Below are 22,114 nucleotides of genomic sequence, written 5' to 3'. Positions count from 1 at the left end.
CCACTGATGTTGTTATTTTATATCAACTTGTATTTACATATATATATAAATATGTTATAGTTTTGTTTTTGATTTATAAAAATGTCTCGTGATATCGTTGGATGGGCTGAAAAGTGACTTTATTTTGAAAAGCAAGGGCGGAAGCTGTGTACCTCATTGTGTTTAACTTTGAAGTTCAGAGTGAGCTGAAGCACACCGTAGCCGCTGCGCTCAGAGCAAACAGCGCTCAGAGAGACACACAGACAGAAGCGAGCAGTCTCACCTCCTTGCATACTTCAGATCAGACCTCTCCATCATGGATTCGTTTCTGGCTCGCTCTCTCTTCTCCGCCGGATAAACTTTTGGACTTACTTACGTATCATGGGAATATACCGTGGGTGTGCTCGGACCCGTGGATTTATACAGCCTTGATGGAAATCATGTCACCGCAGCAGGGGACCATGGGACAGAACAGGTCCGACTCTCTGACGGGAGAGAGCAAGGCGCTTCCCGACAGCAAAAAGGTACCTCTGAAGTATTGTAACGTTATCTAGGCGCACTTTCTGTTCATGTGTGCGCGTTTTTGCGCATCGGGTGCGCTTGTTGTGGGGCTTCTTTTACTTTTGAATGACAGTACGAGATGTAAGACACAGAGCAGTATCTGCAAAAGTGAGTTTAACCTCTTAAGCCCCAACGCCCCCTGATACGGGGGCAAAAAGCAGGAGATCAGGTAGGCTTGGGGCTTAAGAGGTTAAAAGACCGAACGCACGTTTCTGTTCCTGGCTTGTTGGCTTCATTGTGTTATTTATTTCTGATATTTGTCTTTTTTAAATGTATTTTTAAAAATCAGTCTTTCAACCCGCATCTGTGTGCTGCGCATCACGTCTAGAGGATCTGAATTAAGACGCTTGACTGTTCCTCGTCCATTGTTATTGTGATTGTACATAGTATGAGCCTTTATGTGATCACAGTTTTTCACAGGCTTGATTATGGTTTGTCCTTGAAGACTTGTGTGGATCCAGCCTGTGCACGTGGAATAGTGTAATCTTAAGTGTGGAAAAAAGAAAAGCAAAACCAGAGGACTGGATTCTGGTCATTTTTTCCAACTTGTGATATATTATTATTATTATTATTATTATTATTATTATTATTATTATTATTATTATTCTATAAAAAGTTAAACTTTTTACCCAAGAAAAACTCTTAAAAAACAAAACAGGTCATTACTTTGTTTTTTCATGCTGAGTGCAGAAAGTATGGCTGAAGTCAAACAACAGAAAAAAATATAAAGAGCGATTATTTGTTAATTTGACAGGCAACACGGGCATGGATGTTGCGCTTCGGTTAGTTGCGTGGCTTCTCTTCACTGAGAGCATAGCGTATTTAAACAGAAGAGGGGAAAATAAACACAGTTTTGCGTGTCATTCCACATTACCGCCTGTGCTGTAAATCGAGGGCTTTGCATTACAATTATTTCATGTAAATATTTCCCTCCAGATCTCCGTCGCTGATAGAGCAGACGATTCCCAGCGGCTGCTGCACGAACGCGTAGCGCCCCCTCCTCGCGCCTGTTTAAAGCAAGTAACTGCAGCTTTCAGCAGGGGAGGATGTGAGCGCTAAGTGCGAACATAAAAGTGCCGAAATGCCTCCTGAAAGCAACAACTGGGTTAGAAAAGTTGACCATAGGTTAACAGGATGTGCGTGATGGTTGGCAAATATAATATGTACTCATATGATCTCCACTAGTTACTTCTGCACAGTACACTGGTGTTTTCTAAGTATTTCACCACTTTCCAGGCCTGGAATTTTATAGTGAAAAATAGTGTTATGGATTTACAAAGGATGTTGCTGTAACCCACCCCAACCCCTCCTTTCTCTTTCCCTTCTCTGAGCAATTGCTGCTCTTTGGCCTGTCTGCAACACACTGGGCTCTGCTCAGCCTTAGGAAGTTGTGAGAAATGCAATCTGTCAGCCAGAGCCTCGCAGAGTGAGAAAATGCTCATGAAAATAGAGTTTCCACATGCATCTCTTCGAGTAGGACTTGTTTTTTCCTCTCGGATATTTCTGTGAGAACGTGCTTTCTTGAATTGTGCGTGACAGGCATGACAGGTACATAATGTGTACTTGTCCTGCAGCTTTACAGTCCAGACTTCCTCTTTGGCTTTAGCACACAGGCTGCATAATTTAAGACTTGAGGCTTCAGGGTGTCCTGCCTCGTGTCAGTCACCACGGCAGAACAACGAGATGACACCTGTCACCAACGTCGCTGGTGCGTTTGACAATCTGCGTGGAAACGAGCTGAATTATCAAACTTACACAAAATTAATGGAAAAAACCCAACCCGATTTAAAGGTTTCCACAAAAGTCAATTCAACTAATTTGTAGGTGTCAGATATTCATCTCAGGAAAGACGTGTCACTGTGAATTATTGTTCCTTTTTTAAAAAAAAAAAGAAAATAAGCACATTAAAGCTGATGCTTCTTTCTTTTTTCTGGTCTGGGCTGTAGCAACTCTGACCTCTATTACTAACAGGAGTTTGTTAAGAGAGGAATGTCACCCTTAAGTAACTCCAAAAAGATTCCAGGAAGCCGAGTCTTATTTAATTCGGGTCGCTACTTTAATTATTTCTTGCCTTCCTCTGATTGAATCACTGTAGTGTACGTCGTGGGGGAGGAGGAGGGGGAGGTATTGTGAGCTAACAAGGTTTTGGCATCCTGTAGGTTTAAATGAAATAGCTGTGGCGGGCATAAAGATGCCTGTCATACTTCTGTGAGTGAGCGCACCATTTATCGTGCCACAGTGGGAATATGTGGACCGTCATAAACATCACACGACGATGATATATTTCCCAGCTCCGGCCATCTTTTCTGTCTCGCTGTCACTTATTTTTCTGTCTGCCTCCATCTCGCTCGTTTCCTCTTTTCCCTCCTTTGTAACTGCCGTCACTTCTCCTATTAGTCGCTTTCTTCCCTTCTCTCTAAGTCCTGTATTTCCTGCATCGACCACAGCTAAACAGCCAGCTCAGAGCAGTGCTGACTGTGCACTTTGCCTTTGTGTGTTTTACCAAACCGAAAACAGTGACGCAAAGTAATGTCTCTGACCCACGTCTCTCACCTCTCTCTCTCTGACTGTGCAGAAGATGAAGACCCTGGCGCAGAGACGACAGTCAGCTCCTTCACTCGTCATCAGCAAAGCACTCACCAGATCAAGAAGCACGTCCAGGTATCAGCAAACACACATACTGAGCTGCTGTCACCACTGTGTGCCATGTTTCTCCCCTTTTTCTTCATAAACTATCGACCCCACCATGCATGCTTTATAAAGGCTTTATAAACTGAATTTAATGTATTGAAAAAATCCTTTTCCTGCTTTCTTTGCCTAGTAACATGTTATTTTTTGCACGTACAGACTTTCTAGATTGTTTAAACATAACTTTTCTAGTTGCTCATGTTTGCAGACTTCATGCATTTTGATGGATATTTGCACTGACTCACAAACTCCCTAGAAAGTACTTACCTTGGGTTTGATGAGGTGACATGCAAGGGTCTAGACAAGTATAGCTACGAGGCTGAGATAAAAATCACCGATTAGAAAATATATGCCTCTGATGAGCAAAAGTGGAAGCCTTTGGTTCCAGGTCTGAGGTGTTTAGTATTTCAGACACACATTAAAGTGTCTAATTTCATCACTTAGATTCAGACATCTCTCCCCTTTTCTGTCACATTCCGTGTCCTCAGACATCAGAATTAAGACTGCCAGGCCTTTCTGACTCATTCATCGAGGGCTTTTAAATCCTCACTTCCATCAGAACTGTCGGGCTTTTCATCACCCTCGTATCTCACAAATCCCTTCATCCTCCTTCAACAGTTTCGGAAATAAGCTATTACAAACCCTCCAGGAAGGGTATTTGTTTACTAGAAACTTTGTTTCTGTTATGCACTCTGTTTAATTTCCTGCCAGTGCCAGCTTTTTGGGGTTTTTAGAGGAAAAACACTTTGAGGCAGGCTGGCTTTTCAAAACACTTTGAGGCTTTAGAAAGTTTTCATGTCGTCATGATTTCACCTACAAGCGAGTGCCTGGTGAATAAACCTGATGCTTCCCACTGCCAGCGTTACGTTATAGAGAATTGCTGTTGGCAGCTTTTACGGAGATCAGGATGGTAAATCTTCACGATTTCGACAAAATCTTAAATAGGCCAGTGTTGTTGTAGGGTCTGTGTGTGTCTGTGTGTGCATATGTGCTAAACAGAGTTAGAAAGACAACTTAGATGCTCTGTTTGGATGCAGAGTGAGACACCATGAGACCATTTATTGAGTGAAAGACAAACAGAGGCTGCCTGAGAGTCTGTCCAAGTCTGACCTGTGTGTGCGTGTGTGTGTGTGTGAGCTGACCTGACGCTCTCAGCTGTCACCCTTAACCCCTGACCTCACATCAGGAGGCTTAGAGGCCGGTGGAGGTCAGCTGGGGTCAGAACCTAACATGTCAGTGAGTGTGTGAAGTAGTTATTAAGGTCTGGATATGTGTGTGCAGGGGTGCTACCAGCTGAGTGCTTAGATGACTGAGAGTAGGTAAAGGCTGCAGCAGGTGCTTTTCTTTCTTTCTTTCTTTATTAACTGGGCACTTTTTATTATGAATGCATATTTGTTGTTGTTAAGATTTGCAAACCACATGCAGGCTGTCATAAAACCCCGGAGCCCCAATTAAAGCAGTTAGAATGGGTATATCCATGTGCCAGCAGGTCTTGGCAGTGGGTTGCACATCATTGTATCACTGCTGTGTTCTTTAAAAAGGCTCTACTGCTGTTACAAACTCTCCTTGCACTAATTTTTATTGTAAGCAAGCAGCTTTTTTGTTCTATTTGATAACTTCTTGCCCTTATAGGCTAGGATTTATTGTCAAGTCTTTAACTTTATGCTAAAGAGCTCCTCTCTGAGAATAGCACTGACTTGCTGAGTGTCCTGTTGGTCTGGCATTTTCATCTTGTTCATGAAGCTGTTACTCATTCACAGTCAGTTCATTTCAGTATTGAGAACAGCTGGAAAAAACAGGTTCACATATTAAACAGTGCGGAGCAGCTAAAGCAGCTACAAAGTGAAACACACCTCAGGCTTTGATTTGAGTTTCTGTTTTGTTTTTTTGTCTCATCTCTGAACTCTTTCCCCCCTTTTTTCCCCTCTGCTCATGACTCGTGCAGTCAGTGAACTGCGCTGAGTTTTGGCTCCCGTTCACTTTTTAAAATAACAGCGCTACAATGAACTGAGTTCTGAGGTACCGGGGAAAAACACAAAAAACAAAACGAAGGATTAAAAAAAAATTGGCATGGTGAAGTTTCCATTGTTTGGAGTGTGTCTTTTTTCACAAGAGATTCTTTTTTCTTCTTTCCCTCCCCTCTGTCCCTGAGATGCGTCCTTGCCTGCGTTTCCCATCAGCCCTAAGAGGCGCCGGAAGGGTCTCTGGACCTTTAGCGCAGCCATTTACATCACCTCCGTGCACAAACTCTCACACTTCATCTCGAAGTATAACGTCATCCCTTTGCCTCCCAGCTACAGTGCGGGGGATTAAGGGTCTCCTTCAACCTTCAGGCAATGAAATCTATACACATGGACCCTTCCTGACCTCACACTTTCACGTGCTATCAGCCACAGTGTCACCGCAACACACGCACACATAAATGTACTTTACTTAATCTTAAATCTAATCTTATTCCTGAGTAATGACTTTTAGAAATGTAAAAAAATATTAAAAACATCTCAGTTTTCAGGTTTTTTTCCTGGTTGTTGACATCTGGATCTCAAAATGACAAATTCAAGAACACACACCCACGTGCACGTCATGCAAAAATCATTTCCTGGTTGTAATAATGAGCTCTGTTAAGGATATCATGGCTGACAGCCCCTAGGCAATTCTAGCTCCTGATTCTGACCTCATCCCTGTGTGTGTCTCTGTGTGTGTGTGTGTGCTTCCTCGTCTATATCAGGGCACTAGTGTCAGGATGAACTAACATTATATTTTGCCTATGAACCTATCTGATGCACGCAGAGCAAAAAAAGGTCAAGTTTTAATTGTTTTATGTGCAGTAGTGAGTTGTTAGTGAGTTATTGTTAATGGTTATTATAGTGTATCTGAATCAGATGTTGCCTGACTGTTCAGTTTCCTTCAAATCTGTAGAGCTTTTTAGCCTTTTTTAGCTTTTGGTTTTGGGTTTCCCATCCTTTTAGGGGTCTAATTAGCAAAAGAAAGATGCAAAATAGTCCCCTTTTCAGGTTTTAGGAAGGTTAAGGAGTTGTTCTGTAGAAGGCAAAAGGCACCTATCAAAGCTCCTGACCTAGTTACAACTATAGTAGGAATGTAATTCACAAATGTGTGAGTAATGAAGTGAGTAATCTCTTTATTGCCAGTCTTACTGCAGCTTTCTGGGGTTTTTATGCCACGATAAACAAAAGCTTCCACTGTGATTCGGGCGATGGTGCGGAGTGGAGTGTGTTTATGCAAAAATGATGTCTTCCCAAATCCGCTTGTTAACAGACGGTCTCTTTTCACTGCTTCGTGCACAGAGATGCCAATTGTTGCTTGTCTGAAGATCTTTTATCTGGGACGAAGAGGTCAGGCTGTTGGTGGTTCAACCCTCCTCGTACAGAAACATACGCAAAGGTTCAACGGGTGACATCTCTTGTAGTTGGGGGAAGGGGGTCTCCAAATTAAATAACGTTATCTGCACTTCACCAGTCTCTCCTCTGCTCTCTGTTTCACTTTGCGCAGAGCAGATGAGACGAAAGAAGAAACTAGCTTTGACTGAAGACTGCTGAACTGTGCTGAAATTTAATAAATGGTCACAAAATGAATAAAATATTTAGCTTCTTACATTATTTTCCTTTCGATTTCTTCCCCCCTTTAATTTCTTGTGGCTTGGGCTTCCCCTTTAAGGCGGTGAAAGAGGAAACACGGACATCTCTGCCTTTGCTCTTTCGTCCTATCTTTATTTTTATTCCCTGTCAGAATTTATTCCATGAGAAATAAGAGCGAGGCTGAAAGTTTGCTCTGAACATATTTCCGTTTATTTGCTTCTTCTCGCCATGTGTTGACTTAATACAGGAAAAGCAGATTTGCCACCAAAGACAAATTAGCTGCAGACAAATTAATGACACAGATGATGCACTGAGACACATAAATGACACTCAGAGTTCTTCTCGGGGTTATTATCAACGCTGAGCAGATGGACAGAGTTATATAAGTGTCATTTCTGCCCTGAGGGAGTCAGTCTGTTCTGTCTAGGCTGACTGTTTGACAGCTGGGGAGACTTTAAACTGTGCATCAAGACACAGCAATATAAGCAAAACAGCGCATCCAGCCCCACTAAGGTCCCGATACAATGGGAAATACCTGGAACTGGAAATAAGTGGTAAAAAGAAAGTGGAAACAATGAGTGGAAAGAAAGCTAAGCAACAAACAAGACAAGCATAGAAAGTTCCAGCTGTTTGTCCAGCTGTTTTCCCTCTGGGTATGTAGCACTTACACCTGATGGATCATACTCATGTCCATGACTAAGGCTTTACTTATCTTCCTTCATGATTTAAATACTTGGTGGACTACATGTGTGCTTTTGCTGCACGAGGCTGAGGAGATGCCACAGCCACAGGCTTTTCTTTACACGTGAAAAAGCTCCGTTTCTTTCTGCAGCTGGGTTTTCATTTGGGCCGTCACAATAAGTTAACAGAGTCTGGTTCAGTGACGAGGATGCTTTTCTTTGTGATTCAAATATGGCCTTTTTATTGAACACAAATTCTGTCCTCTTCATTCTCTGTAACGCTTACTTTTTATAATTCCATCCCTCGAGCTTTTTAACTTCGTAGTTCTCGGTTTCCAGTGTTGGGAAGGTTACTTTTAAAATGTATTCCATTACAGAATACAGAATACATGCCCCAAAGTGTATTCTGTAACGTATTCCGTTACGTTACTCAATGAGAGTAACGTATTCTGAATACTTTGGATTACTTAATATATTATCATGCTGTTTACAACTACATGAATGTACTATTGCTGTGATTTATTACTGTTACTGAAGGTCCGCGGCTCCGAACCGTAGTAAAGGGACCTCTGGCTAATACGTCAGGTTCCGTTTTGGGCTCGTAGCTGAAAACTAGCTTTACTTTGTTGTCTGGGTCAACTTTGCTAGCGAGAGACAGAGAGAGGCGTTGAAAGGCTGCTGCAACGGAACTTATTGTTTCGGAGGAAAACACGAACACGGTGTACAGTCGAGTCTTAATAGCTTACTTACAACTGGGCTCGTCAGGCTCTCTTCTTGGCTGCAGTGGTTATTATTATATTTACATGCTTCCAGCTCCCGTTTTTGCTCGATGACAGCTCGTACTTTTCCTTTTTCTCCCTCCCTCGCTCACAGACACATAACGTGTATGGCAGTCCATTCTCCCTGCAGCACGGACTACACTGCCCATGATGCTACATTCTTTAGAGCTATACCTGTAGCATTCTGCCTATTAGCTTAGCACAACAACAACAGGCGCTCTCTCACCCAGGAAACGCGCAGAGAGAGAGCGTCACCCTGTAACCATGGCAACCGCAACGCTGCCACCTGGAACAACAGAACGTAGCTGTCAAACAAAACCCAAACAGTCCTGACCCGCCACAATATGAAACAGGAAAGTACCGCCGTGTAATCCATTTATTTCAACAAAGTAACTGTATTCTAAATACCACCTTTTTAAACGGTAACTGTAACGGAATACAGTTACTCATATTTGGTATTTTAAATATGTAACGGCGGTACATGTATTCCGTTACTCCCCAACACTGTCGGTTTCACGATGTCGTTTTCTTTTCTCGATACGCTCAACTCCTCGTCAATCAGGCGTTTAACGATTAGGAGCCATTTTTTCACAAATCTGTCAGTTTTTGCTGTGTAAACGAAACTCACTTGTGACTGTCAGACTGGGTGATTTATGCTTATAAGACTTTCATGCAGAAATGTTTCCCGCTCCTACTTAAATATTCATGCGGGGACATTAGTATGCGGCGTTGTGCGGCTCATTGTACAACTCCCGCTCCCCCCCTCCCATATCGTGTTTTAGAAAGTCAACAGTTCTCCTCACGGAGCCGTGCCTGAACAAAGGTGGCCATGTATGCGCGGGCGGGGTGGACGCTCAATTTATCAACATCACACGATGCACATTGGAGCCATTAGCTGTTCATCCGTCCGATTCAGCTGTCACTCTAACGTTTAGGAGGAAGGGATGTGCGGTGAATACGGAAGATGTTGCCCTTTTTGTGGGGAAGTGAGATGTGAAAGAGGCTTTACAGGAAGGTGTTATTGTCCATGTTGATCTGTGCGTGTGTGTGTGTGTGTGTGTGTGGGCTCTTCTGACAGAAGCATTTCTCAACTACATTTCGGTGTCCCTCTCTGTTTTAGGGGGTGTGCAACATTACGTTATGGTGCCATCTCGAAAGATTTAATAAGAGCCAGCTATCAGCTGTGCTTTGGAGACTTTATGAAGGCAATGCAAAGACAGAAATGCATTAGTTATATGACTGGAGGGTAAGAGTAAATAGACAAAAGAAATGAAACTGCGTCACACAGAAAGTATTTATTTTTAAGCTGTGAGTGTGCCCGTGTAGTCGTCCTGGATCCTGGTTCTGCAGGCCAACATCTTCCACTGAATCACTGATGCTCTGCTGGCTAAATTCATTGAATCTAATTAAATTTACTGAGCCCACATATGAATTTATTTTTGGATGACCACAAAGACAAATAATATGAAAGCACTCTAGCGTGGCCGTCTGGTTTTTGTTAATTAATTACGTAACCGCTTGTGCTGTAGCTGGAAGGACTTTGGCGAATCAGCGATTCATCTTCCCCGGCTTCCAAATGTTGGTTCTTTCTCCGATTTTTGCAGCAGAAAAGTGTGTCCTTGCATGTGTCCTGGTAGGCATCAGGGGTGAGAAACTATCCTAAGAAGAGGGCGTGTGCATGCATTAGAGTGTATGTGTTTGTGTTTGCACACGTCTGTTTACATGAAAGAGACTAAGAAAAGCGGAGAAAGATTTAAAATGTGTACGTAAGTGGATATTTGGGTCTTTTATCAGCCACCTCCAAATAAACAGGAAAGGATGGAGCTCTCAAATGATTTCCTCTTCCTCTAAAAAATGACTTTGTCTCGTCTTAAAAAATAGCCCTTCTGATTTTTCTTTGTAGCCAAACAATTTCCCTGATGTTCTAAAACTATGATCTTGTCTTTTTTTGTATTAGTTAGATTACGTGCGTTGGGAATAAGAGTCGGAATGAGGAGAAAAATGAGGAGGAATGCTCAAATTTGGAGCTATTTGGAGGGTCAGCTAAGCCTTTTCGCAGCTTAGCTCACATGCTACGTGGGATTCCTGCTTTCACTTACACGATTCCTGGTTGTTTCACGTTCTGTATAAGTTTGGAGGAAAAAAACCCTCCACAAGAAAACATGCAGGAATAAAGAATAAAGTATTACTCTTCCAAACCAAATGTGTGTGGAAATAAAGTCGTGGTCTTGTGGCCAACATAATACAAAACGTTCAAGGTTGTTTAGATTTAGCTATACCATGGGTTTTGTTTCAAAACCGCAAAGCATTGGCTCCCAACCTTAAAGTCGTAATAGCTTCCTCAGTGTTTACGGGATGGAGCTAGTTTCCTCATACGACGCCAGGCAGAAATTTTATGCCTTAACGTCTTCCTGGTGGTAATCCAAATTAAAGGGAGGTAGTGTTTGAATTGCATCCTTCTAAGCTAATAGTCTTTCATTTGATTCTTGAGTTTCGTGATGGCGGTAGGTATCTCAGGGGCTGGGGGAGCCTGATTTGGATCCATTAGTAAGAAAGGTGCACACTCTCTTAAGTGTCTTGCTCAGACGAGTTACTTAAATCTCCTCTTTCTATCCTCACAGTGGATTACAACTCACTTTTTAGGAGTTTCAAGCTCACAATGTTTCTTCACTCTTTTTTATTCTTGTCACTCGGCAGCTTCTGCGAGCTATTCAGGAGCTCTGTGGCAATTTTGCAATAGCTGTTGAGCGAAGCAAAGAGAAATTCAGTCCAACTGTGTTTCCAAACTTGTTGTTTCAGTGCATGCTTCCACATACTCCAAACCACAAATTTCTCCTTTGGGGATCAATAGTGTAAATCATTCCTTGCATCTGAGTTGTCTCGGTTTTGTCCCCCCCAGGGAAAGCTGCTTGACGCCAGTAAGCCCAGAGACTTGTCCTCTAGTCCAGGCCTTCCTGGCTGAGTGTCCAGGCCGTCTGTTCCTGGGTCACGCCCAAACACAGCTAAAGACCGGCTTGCAGATCCAGGAGAGACACCTTTTCCTCTTCACAGACACCCTGCTCGTCACCAAGGCCAAGTAAGTTTCTTGTAAAAGTTTGTGAAATGACGGGGAGATGTTTATACGTGGTTGTGAGTGTGAGAGGGGGCGGAACAGGAAATAGAGACAGAGTGACATAAACAGGGAAAAATAGGAACAAAAAGCGGCCGTGCAACATTTCATTGTTCCTAGTTGTTTCTCTGCTGGTCATAAAAATTTGTGAAGGACGGAGTTTCCCCCTGTCTCTCTTTACATACTCTCCTGCTTCTTTTACTACTCTGTCGCTCATTTTTTCCCCCAGCATATAATTATTTCCCAGCCAATTAAATCCATATGAAGCCTGGCTCAGATCAAAGCCAAACTGGCTCGCCTTGGGCCTAAAGTATGGGGCTTCCCACCCACAAACTACACAACACAAGCACATTCAAATATAGAAAGCAAAGAGCACACAGACAATTTTGAGGTCCACACAAACACACACACACACTCAGACATACACATAAACACACAAGCTCTGCACACTTACAGTATGTACTTACTGTACACACAAACCCCTCAGTGCAGACAGCAGGATGGCTGCGGTCTGTCCTGGGAGTCATGTGCCAGTGGGCGGAGCTGACCCTCTCAGTGGAGAGAGTGTATGCTATAATTGGCTTTAATACATTGTGGCTGAACCCAGGGTGAGTTAGAGGAATGTGTGTTGGTGTGTATGTGTTTGAAAGATAGCGATAGCGAGAGGGAGGAGGGGAAATTTTTAAAAAGTTGAGCGGTGTGTGTGTCTGTGTGCGCGCGCCTTTATATCCATAAAGCAGAGAGTATGTGTTTGTTTGCCAAATGTATGCATTTGGATCATCTCCCTCGATAATTACAGATGCTGTGGCGCATAAATACATGTCTACTGAGCGTGCCTGTGTTTAACGTCTGAGAATAGCTGAATCTTTTAATATTTTGCTTCTATATTAAGTGTTTTTTTTGATTGCCATATGCCACAGGAGGTTTATGGACATCGGTTATTTAAAGAAAACTAAGTCAGATTCCACACTTAATGCCCAAAAAGTTCCTTGTGGAATGCCTTGAAACCCTGAAACCAGTTGATAGATATGAGCATTTATTGCATTATCTGTTTTGCTTGTTTGCAGGTCTCCTACTCATTTCAAGGTGAAGGCTCAGGTCCGGGTTTGCGAGTTGTGGACGGCTAACTGCATGGAGGAAGTGTGCGAAGGAAGCACGAACCCCGAGAGGAGCTTCGTGATGGGCTGGCCCACCTGTAACTGTGTAGCCACCTTCAGGTATGTACAAATTGTTCACATTCAAGAATAGGAATTCCTAGAAGGTGAAATGTAGCCATGTTTTTCTCAAATTATCTCGATTCGATCAAACAGGAGAAGCTCGAGGTAACTCAATTTCCTCTAAAGTATTCATCGCCAGTCCGTTAACCGCTTACTCCTGAATATTTCTGGAAGAGTACGCGATGTACTGAGGTGCAGATGTACAGTATAGTAGAGAAGCCCACCGCAAAATCCATAAAAAGCTTAAGCACAAAGGCAGCTTTCAGTCATAAAGCTGTTCTCGGTAAAAATAGAGCGAGCAACCACACACAGGCACAAACATGCAGCACGTACAGATGTATTCAGCGCCGTATATTTGCACCTGCCTTAGCAGCATCTACACCTGTGTACCCATTCACAAACACACCCATTATATTTTCCATCAAGAGGAATCCAGTCATGGCTCCAGGGGGAAGTCTGGTTTTTAACGGCGGGAGTTACATAACAAAGCAAGAGCAACAGTTACTTCTCCTCTGATTGTGTTTCATAACATCACTGATTTCATTTCAGCTCTGAAGAGACTAAGGACAAGTGGCTGGCGCTCGTCAACAGGTAACATATTGATTAAAAGTTCTTTTTCTTTGGCCCGAATGCTTTGTTTAGCTTAAAGTTCTTCCTTGCAAATCTGATTCCCCTCTACGGGCCAGAAAGGATTTGATTTTAAAGAATAAAATGATTAAGCTGAAGCCTCCACAGCATGAATTTTTTGTATTATAACTTATACAAAAGCGTTATTCTAAAACAATATTCTCACTATAACACTGACCTCCTTCCCATTCCCTGTTTTCCACCAAACTCAGTCGGATAAGTGAGGGAAAAGAGAAGGACGACCCAAAGACCATTCCTCTGAAAATCTTCGCAAAGGATATTGGAAACTGTGCATACGTAAGTTTCCCTTCATCTCCCGTGAGTTTTTATTGCCTCCGTCAGCACAAAAACAGCTATTTGGGTAATTAATAACATCTCTAGCACCACTATAACTTACGGATCACACAAACATCTACATATTTCCGTGACGTTTACCCAAAAATGTTTCCACCAGGCCAAGACGCTTGCGGTCAGCAACACAGACAGCACCACTGAAGTCATCCGCATGGCTCTGCTGCAGTTCGGCATATCAGTAAGTAACCGAAGACCTGTGTTCAGGATCCAGTGATTGATGATCGCTAGATATTAAACTTGGTCGTGCGATGCTACAGAACTCTCTCGAGGCTCTCAGTAATGGACCTTTTGGGATTCACAAGCTCTGGGAAACAGTGCAAAACCTGATGGCTGAAGTGGTGTCAGAGCAGTTTTTACTAAAAGGTTTCTTTTTGCAATCTCATTAAACGCGATTCTCTTTTTCTCTTCTTAGGGTTGCGTTAAAGACCACCGGCTGTGGGTGAGCTCCATTAAGGATGACCCTCCATATCCACTTATCGGTGAGCCCTATTGACATCACTGTATAAAACTGTATAAAAAATAGCTTAAAGCAGTCACATTATACCCCTTTTTAATGAGTTTATCTCACAGGTACCTTGAATTGGTTATGAAACAGAACTTTATTTCAGCCCTCATGAAGACCCCACAGTTTTATCTGCGTTTTTAAATCCAACTAAGCCGTTGATGCCCACGGCTTTTTTAGGTAGCGCTCTGTGAATGAATGACTGCAGCAGCCAATTGGCGCAGTAATCCATTCATATATCAGATGCAGCCATTTTTGCTTCTGCCTTTCTCTCTAAGTCAGGGATGTCCAACTCCAGGCCTCGGTGTCCTGCAGGTTTTAGATGTGTCCTTGATCCAACACAACTGATCTAAATGGCTAAATTACCTCCTCAAGATATCTTGGGCTGTATCCCAATTCAGGGTCTGCAGCCTTAAAGTACGCAGCCTCAACGATCCTCAAGGGCCGCGTACTTAAAGACCGCTAAGGCTGGAAGTGCGAGGCTTGTGAAATGGGACGGTCTAGCCTCGGTTGCGCTGCCCAGGTTGCCTAGCAACCATGATACTAACAGCTGGAAAAGTTTCATACAGCTTTGTTTGACAGAAATGAAGGAGAAAATCTTTTGTTCATTTGTTTGTTTGTTTCTACATGAGCTTTGATCATTCTCTGTAAGATTAAGCTCAGCTATTGAACGGCGTATATTTTAAAGTAAAGGCTGTAAAACCAAGTTAGTACAAACGTCACTAATGTCACATGACTTTGCCGACATGTGGCCAACAGTAATGTTTTAATGTTCTTTGTTATTAAACATTTGCACATAAATAAGTGACATAATATTCAGTACTTACTTAAAGTTTACTCTTCCGGCGCCCCTCATCCGCCGTTTTTTTCGGCAAAATTATCCACACCCACCGCTGCGCTATGCATTCTGGGATATGTTGGGCCACGAAGTCTACACCGCCATGTCCTTAAAATTCAGGGAAATGAAGGACGCATTTGAGGGCTGCATTTCGAGCAGCCTTCGAATTGGGACAGCCTTCGTCGCGTCGCTGTGACGTAATCGGCCTTAAAATGCGGCCTTTAAGGCTGCAGACCCTGAATTGGGATACAGCCTTGAAGTTCTCCAGAGGCCTGGTAATGAACTAATTTGCTTCAGGTGTGTTGACCCAGGGTGATATCTAAAACCTGCAGGACACCGGCGCTTGAGGCCTGGAGTTGGACACCTCTGCTTTAAGTGATCCTTTTAGATCTAAATGAGGCCAAATCATTGCACAGCGTAGGCCTCCGTGCGTGTATCATGATTTATAAAATCAGGTTTTTATCAGTGCAGAGGGGAAGCTTGGAACATGGTTTGCGCGTGCTACTTCATAGGCACGGTGTTGTCTGACAGCAGAAAATGAAAAGCACAGAAACAAGAGGGACCCTGCTGGGATTTCATGGGTTTTAAAATTCAGTACAGAGAAGGGTAGAAGTAAGCAGAGTAAAAATGGTAATCTGAGGTCAGTAAGGACCAGAGAACAAAAGAAAACACAAAAAACGCAGTAACTGACACATAGTCTTTTGTTTACTGGTTCCCATAATTTCCTATTCTCCCTCAGCCTTCTGATATCATTAGCCGCGTAATTTGTTAACACTTGCTGGCACGTTGTGCTCGTAGAACAAACAGTTTGGCCTTTGAGTTTGGAGAAGCTGCTCTAGCTAGGAAATAACAATGGCTCACTGTCCTATTCTGGCAGATCTGCTGACCAGCTGGGGTATGTGCTTATCTAGTTTTGATGTCACAACCAGCTGCAAATCTGAGCGCCTCATTCAAAGACACACACTTTCTGATCTGCAGAGAAAAGGAACAAGGAGACCGTCTCTTTCTTGTGTTTTTACGGGTCTCCAGTCACATCGGGGACACACAATAGATACGGCTGAATTTGATTACCTTAAAATATTTCCCTTTTAAAGGCAGCCTTAAAAGAAGTAGTTCAGCAGTTGGGTAATGATGTAGGATGTGGTGAATAACAAAACCTACTGACATCTAGAAACACAGCGTCTCTTCCTCAATGGGTATTTAGAAAAAAACTCTCCACTTCTCACTTCTATGCATGCATCAGTGGTTCAAAACTCACCATCTGGGAACATTTCAGAGGACGTGGTTTTCTTGTGGGTTTTTTGTGTTACCATAATCTTTTGTTTTGTAGTCCACACAGAATTCCTGACATGCAAACACAGAATTTATGACGCTGTGTTGCAAAATGCAATGCTGCATATGCCCCCTTTTTTTAAAGCATCATGTGAGGTGCACAGACTGCACACACCAGGATCTCCAGCGCTAAACTCTAGACTTTGACCTTTCATTCAGGCCACGAGTTTCCCTTCAGCATCAAGATGAGCCACATTCGAGACGGTGGGAGCAATTGTGGAGGACTTGGAGGAGGGAAGGATGTGCTGAGTCCCACAGACTGCCCAGGGGTTCTTCTGTTGGACCAGTGTCTCCCTCCAGACACGCAGTGCCAATTTATACTGAAACCCAACAAGGCTGTCCATGGGCAGACTCAACTTTTAGGTAAGGGATTTCATAGTCAGTATGTGTCTGGTATTTTGGTTGTGTTTAGTAGTAGTAGGTATTAAAATTACACCCACCATTAAGTATTTAAAGTTAATCGTTTGGGGTTTAAAACGGTAGCATTCTGATGATGGCCCTTCATGCACCACGGAAGATTCATGAAGTGAGAGAAGTAAACATTGTTGTTTTTGTCATTACCGTGGCAGCTTAGGTTTTCTGAGTACATGGTTGGTCACTGTGAAGAATCCATCCATAAATCTAATTCACTGTGAAACCACAAGAGGAAATATGAGGATACAGAAGTATTAATACAGAACTGAAAGTACTTCCCAGAGCGAGTTCCACTTATATAAAACGTTTCAGTATGTTTGTGCTCGTCTTTGAGGTTTTTTAGTCCTCGGTTTGAATCAGCAGGTGGACAAGAAGGAGGAAAAGGCGTCATTGACGGTGGGAAGAGCATTTTAATGGAGTGGCGGGTTACAGCAGGGGTTGGAACAGACGCGGTGTCAAAATAAGAAAAACATAGGACAGACAAAGAGGAAGAAACCCCAGAAGGACCGGATAAATGTGGGAATAGGAAGATGGAAAGTAGAAAGAGATGACACAGCTATTGAGTAAGTGTGGAAGGTCAGTAGAGGTGAAGGAAAAAGAAACAGACAACTATGGCAGAGAGGATTTACCAGAGGATTTGCAGACCAAAAGACTGAAACTTGGAGCTTAAAGCGGAGAGGTACGGATAAATTAGGAGGAAGAAAAACAACATGACGGTGGACAGGAGTGAGGATGAACTGCGGGTACGGAGACCAGGATGGAAAAAGGACATGATGAGGTTTAGTGGCGGGAAGAAGCCGAGGAGAAAAAAAATGTGTGTTTTCCAGTCAAGTAGGCTCCAGTTTGCCAACCGCAAGCTTTGCCTCAGATTCCTTTGCTTCAGGCACAACAGGGTCTTACGTAATCTCTCCATAACAGCCCCGCCACCATACATGCCTAATTGCTCACGCCCAACCAGAAAGCTAACGAATATGTGTTTACTGGCTTGTAGCCCTGACAAAAGCCTCATTTCAGCCATTTATTCTCAAACAATCACACAGGAAATTGTACATGTTTAACAACTAGCGGGTGTATGACAAATAAAACTCCTCCAGTTGTTCCCCAACATGCTTCATGTCCAGTTTGTGCCGGTCTACTGGGGAGATACTGTAACTGGACAAAAAGCCTTTGAGGTGGCTCATGGCAGCAACAGAGAGTGAGGCTGAACGTGGATAAAGAACTACTGCACACAGCAACACAGATCTATGCTGTCTCAGTCTGCTAGCACTTAAAAAATGAGCTAAGATTTTGTACTAGACCTATATAAAAACAGGTATTGTTGTGCATTCAACTGCAAGAAGAGATTTTCTATGTTCCCATTACAATATGAACCATATTACTGGCATGTCCACCCCTGGAAGTGGCTTAAAGTCTGCTTGTCAAAGCATTCATTCCCTACAGTTCAGTAGAGCCCAGTGTTGCCAACTCCTCAGTAAGGAAAATCGCTATTGGTTGTCCTAAAAGTCGCTAGAAGTCGCTAAATGACGTCATCGCCTAATTTGCATAATTTGTCATGCTTATGTAATTGTAACCTACGCTGTTGGAGATAAATAACATCCTGGAAGAGACGTAAAGTGAGTAAAAAAACACCCTAAATGCATTCTGAATATATTTAGAACTACAAATTAAATTCTTTTATTGTTTTTTTAATTATTGTTTTTTAAATCATTCCAACCCTCCTCCTTTATCCGGGCTTGTTACCCGCAAAAGTGACCCAAAACAGGCCCTCTGGCGGAGTTACACACACACATAGACACACAAAACAGTGTGTGTGTGTGTTTTAAGTAGTTTTAAAGCAGAAGAACTGACGTCATTGCAGTCAGGGCTGGAGCAGCGGCTTCGCTCACTGGAGATTCATTTGCAGGACGTGTAGGGGTGAACGTCTCCTGCTCTGACAGCAGCTGGGGGGGAGTGTTGCGTGAGGACTATCCGCCGCGAGGTGCCCACGGTAGCACCCGCTGCTTGTTGAGAGTAAGAGCGATACATGCTTTCACGTCAAAAAGTGGTCATACGTCTTCCTAATAACACCAGCAAAAGTCGCCATATTTGTCGTTAGTTACGGAACCCCGCAGGGGACATGGGAGAAAAAAAATTAAGACGGACTTTGCGAGATCTCGCAAAACTAACTCGGGATCTTGCAAAAGTTTTGCGAGATCTCGCAAAAGTCCGTCTTAATTTTTTTTTCTCCCATGTCCCCTGCGGGGCTCCGTAGTTAGTCGCTTTTTTGGGAAAAAAAAGTCACTAAGGGGGTCTGAAAACTCGCGTATAGCAACAAGGTTGCTAAGTTGGCAACACTGACAGAGCCAGGTTGGCCCATCCTCTGGAGCTAGCTACACCGTCAGTGTTGATTTGGTTAATTTGAAAAACTAAGAATCCAATAGAATTATTGCATTTATGCAAAGATGAAAGATTATTCCATTTGCCTAAAAATTAAATAAGTAAACTACTAACATGTCAACACCTGTAATCTGGGGTTTCTTTTACAGGACACTGACGTCACTGTGTAGTCATGCCTGTGGTAGTTTCATTGTCAGTGAAGAGAAATACCATTTCTAGCACCTGTTTTATAACACAGTAGAAGATGACAGAGACTGCCCATCCAGACATGTAGTCTGTGTCTGTTTCCTCATTCCACTGTCTCTAAAACGGTTCCCTGCCTCCAGAGCTGTAATGATGTAACACCTGATTTACACCAAGGTCATGTTTTTTCAGTGATGGCGAAGGCCTGCGGAGAAGTGCCAGAACAGGCCAGTAAATCTGTTACTGTTGAACTTTGTTCCAGAGTGTATTTGGGCATCACGCCACGGCAGATTGTTAAATAATGAATTCTATGTGAGGTATGCCGTGTATTCTGAGGGCCCTTTCGGGGCCGATGGGTGCCCCGCCCACCAAAAGAATCTTTTGTTTGTTAGGTTGAGTCCCACCCTTGGATACAAATCACAGACGCTTAATAACATAAATGTTATCATTTCAAGATTGTTGGCAATTCAAAGCTGCTACAATTACATTTCACTACAATGGCCCTTTAAGAGATTTAATGCACTGTTTGCACATTTTGCCCGTCTAAAAACGTCGGCGGTGGCTCAGAAAGGCAGTGCTGCCACAATTAGTGACGAATGAGTCATTATCATAACATTTGTGATATGAATCAAGATTTTTTAAATGCATTTCAGCCCGGAGTGACATTTTATTTAATCAGCAGTCCAAAACACAAAGAAATTAAGTCATTATTAAATATACATTTCTTCTGTTTAGCAGCTAATTCTAATTCTAATGCGCTCCACGAGAGTTAATCATGCTAAAACTAGCTTTTTAAACTGCTTGTTTATTTTAGATGTCTAATTACACGCTAAAGTAAATGTACATTCTTATTTATAGGCACTTCAGTGCACACGTGCTATGCAAAAACATGCTGAGCTGGTGCTTGAACTACACAGGCAGACATTGTGCCTTTGCACTGCTGTGCAAAAACTTAGGAAAGGGAACACGCAGTCACATGCACATGTTCTTTTTAGCCTTTATTGAGACAGGAAAGCAGAGATGTGACCCATATCAGCTCGCTATGAGGTTTTTGTTAAACGCACCCGCATGAGTAAACAGAGTAAACCATCGTCTGTCACATCTGCTTTCATTGGTTTTCATTTCTCAACCATGAGCAGCGCGTTAGCATGATGCATGATGAAAAGCTCCTGCATCTGACGCTGATGAGCAATTCGTAAGCAGTTCTGTCCGAAATTCAAGCCCACAAAAGTAAACATTACGAAACATTTTCTGAGTCTGCGCTTTTGAAGCTCTGTGAATCAAACAGTTTGGTTTCCTGAACGTACCTTGAGGCGCATTCGCCATCCATTACTCAACAACAAAAGTTTGATTATATCTCAAACTAAAGTTCTCCTACCTCTATTTTTATTTTCCTACCCACAGAGCCTGGTCAGCAGAAGTCTTTTAAGAGAAAGAGATCTCTGATCAATTGGCCTTTCTGGAGAGGTTCGAGCACACAGCTGGACGGCGTGCCCCTGTCCCCAACCTTGCTCTCCGCCGCTCACGGTCGGCTGTTCGGGCAGCCCTTGAGCTCCATCTGCTCTCCAGAAAACGGCCTGCCTAAACCTGTCATGGTAAGCCGAGTGGAGTTCACATAACAAGGGTCAGGACCCTGACTTGAGGGAACACAGTTTGACTGTTTAGTTAGGGAACGAGAGACTTGAGGGTGTGAGAAAGTAGATTATTTTTAGGAGAATTTTATTTGACTTCTACTGCTGCAATCTTACTATTCTATGACTTTAATACATCCACCAACCACTTAAAACAATTGGCGGATCCATTTTCCATTTTAGATTAAATCAGATTTTTTTTCCTGGAAGCAGAATATATTTTAATGTGAGTGAGTGACCCTCTCACTGAGGTGTCCTCTAAGAGAGATGTCTTTCTTTCGTTCTTTGTAGAAACACTGATTCAGACACGTTCCTCCTGTTGGTCCACAGAAGAATCTGTTAAAGGGAGGTGCCGAATTGAAATCGAGATAAAAATTCTGGCAGGAATTCTTTGCAATTAAGACCTCAGTGGAATGAAATGCCTTCTGCCATGAGGGCCTGTTTCCTAAGCTCCCGCTTGTGTAATCTCTGACATTAAGTTCTCCTGTTTCATCAAAGGACATTGTTATTAAACTGTTGTTTAATAACCTTCTGTTTCGATGTTCCCCCAAAGGACATGCTGGCATTTCTGTACCTGGAGGGGCCATACACCAGAGGCGTCTTCAGGCGTTCGGCTGGAGCAAAAGCCTGCCGGGAGCTCCGAGACAGGCTGGACAGTGGGAGCGAGGACGCGGAGATCACACACCAGTCTGTGTTCGTCATCGCTGCTGTCCTCAAGGTAACCACACACACACAGCTCTTCCCCCCGTCTCTCTTTCTTGTTTGAAACTGAAAACAGGCACGACTGATGTTGGTCCAAAGTCACCTTAGTCCAGACAGGATAATCTGTCTCTGCATAGCCAGGCAGGCGGCCAGTCGCACACACAAGGTGCAGCATTGTTCAGGATCCAGGCCAAACGGCTGTCATACAGTCGGGCATCCAGGGAGTAGCTCGGGCCTTCTTCTTCTTCATTTATTTATTTTTTTAGAGATGGTCCAACTCCCTTTTTAAATTTTGTTTCACCTGTTTTCCACATAGAGTGCAAGGATTGTCAACCTCCTGTGATATAAAGGGGTGGCTGTAGCCCTTTAAATTGCAGGACGGAGAGGAAGTCATTTACTAGTCTACTGGTTCAATCCCTGGCTGCTCCAGTCTGCATGCTAAAGTACCCTTGAGCAAGATATATCACTGTCAGCAATCATCACAACTCCTACCTGTTGTATCAGTAGCCTAACTTTAATTTCACAAGTAAAACTGCACTAACATAA

The 22,114-nt window shown here is 43.1% G+C and overlaps 1 protein-coding gene across 1 annotated transcript in view; it reads left to right on the top strand.

The window, feature by feature from the left end:
• Nucleotides 1-293: 293 nt before the first annotated feature.
• LOC146500099 (rho GTPase-activating protein 20-like) overlaps nt 294-22,114 on the top strand; it is a 34,004-nt gene continuing 12,183 nt past the window's right edge. The window contains exons 1-11 of the mRNA XM_085135821.1: nt 294-503; nt 3,116-3,201; nt 11,183-11,359; nt 12,460-12,609; nt 13,159-13,200; nt 13,449-13,533; nt 13,691-13,768; nt 14,003-14,069; nt 16,422-16,625; nt 20,640-20,830; nt 21,420-21,584. Coding sequence (XP_084991947.1) covers nt 411-503; nt 3,116-3,201; nt 11,183-11,359; nt 12,460-12,609; nt 13,159-13,200; nt 13,449-13,533; nt 13,691-13,768; nt 14,003-14,069; nt 16,422-16,625; nt 20,640-20,830; nt 21,420-21,584 — 1,338 coding nt within the window. The 5' untranslated portion in view covers nt 294-410. The remainder of the gene's footprint in view (nt 504-3,115; nt 3,202-11,182; nt 11,360-12,459; nt 12,610-13,158; nt 13,201-13,448; nt 13,534-13,690; nt 13,769-14,002; nt 14,070-16,421; nt 16,626-20,639; nt 20,831-21,419; nt 21,585-22,114) is intronic.

The sequence above is a fragment of the Neolamprologus multifasciatus genome, chromosome 16, assembly GCF_963576455.1.
Source record: "Neolamprologus multifasciatus chromosome 16, fNeoMul1.2, whole genome shotgun sequence".
In the NCBI taxonomy this organism is placed as follows: Eukaryota; Metazoa; Chordata; class Actinopteri; order Cichliformes; family Cichlidae; genus Neolamprologus; species Neolamprologus multifasciatus.
Note: the sequence above shows the minus strand (reverse complement) of the source record. Positions and strands in the feature narration are given on the sequence as shown.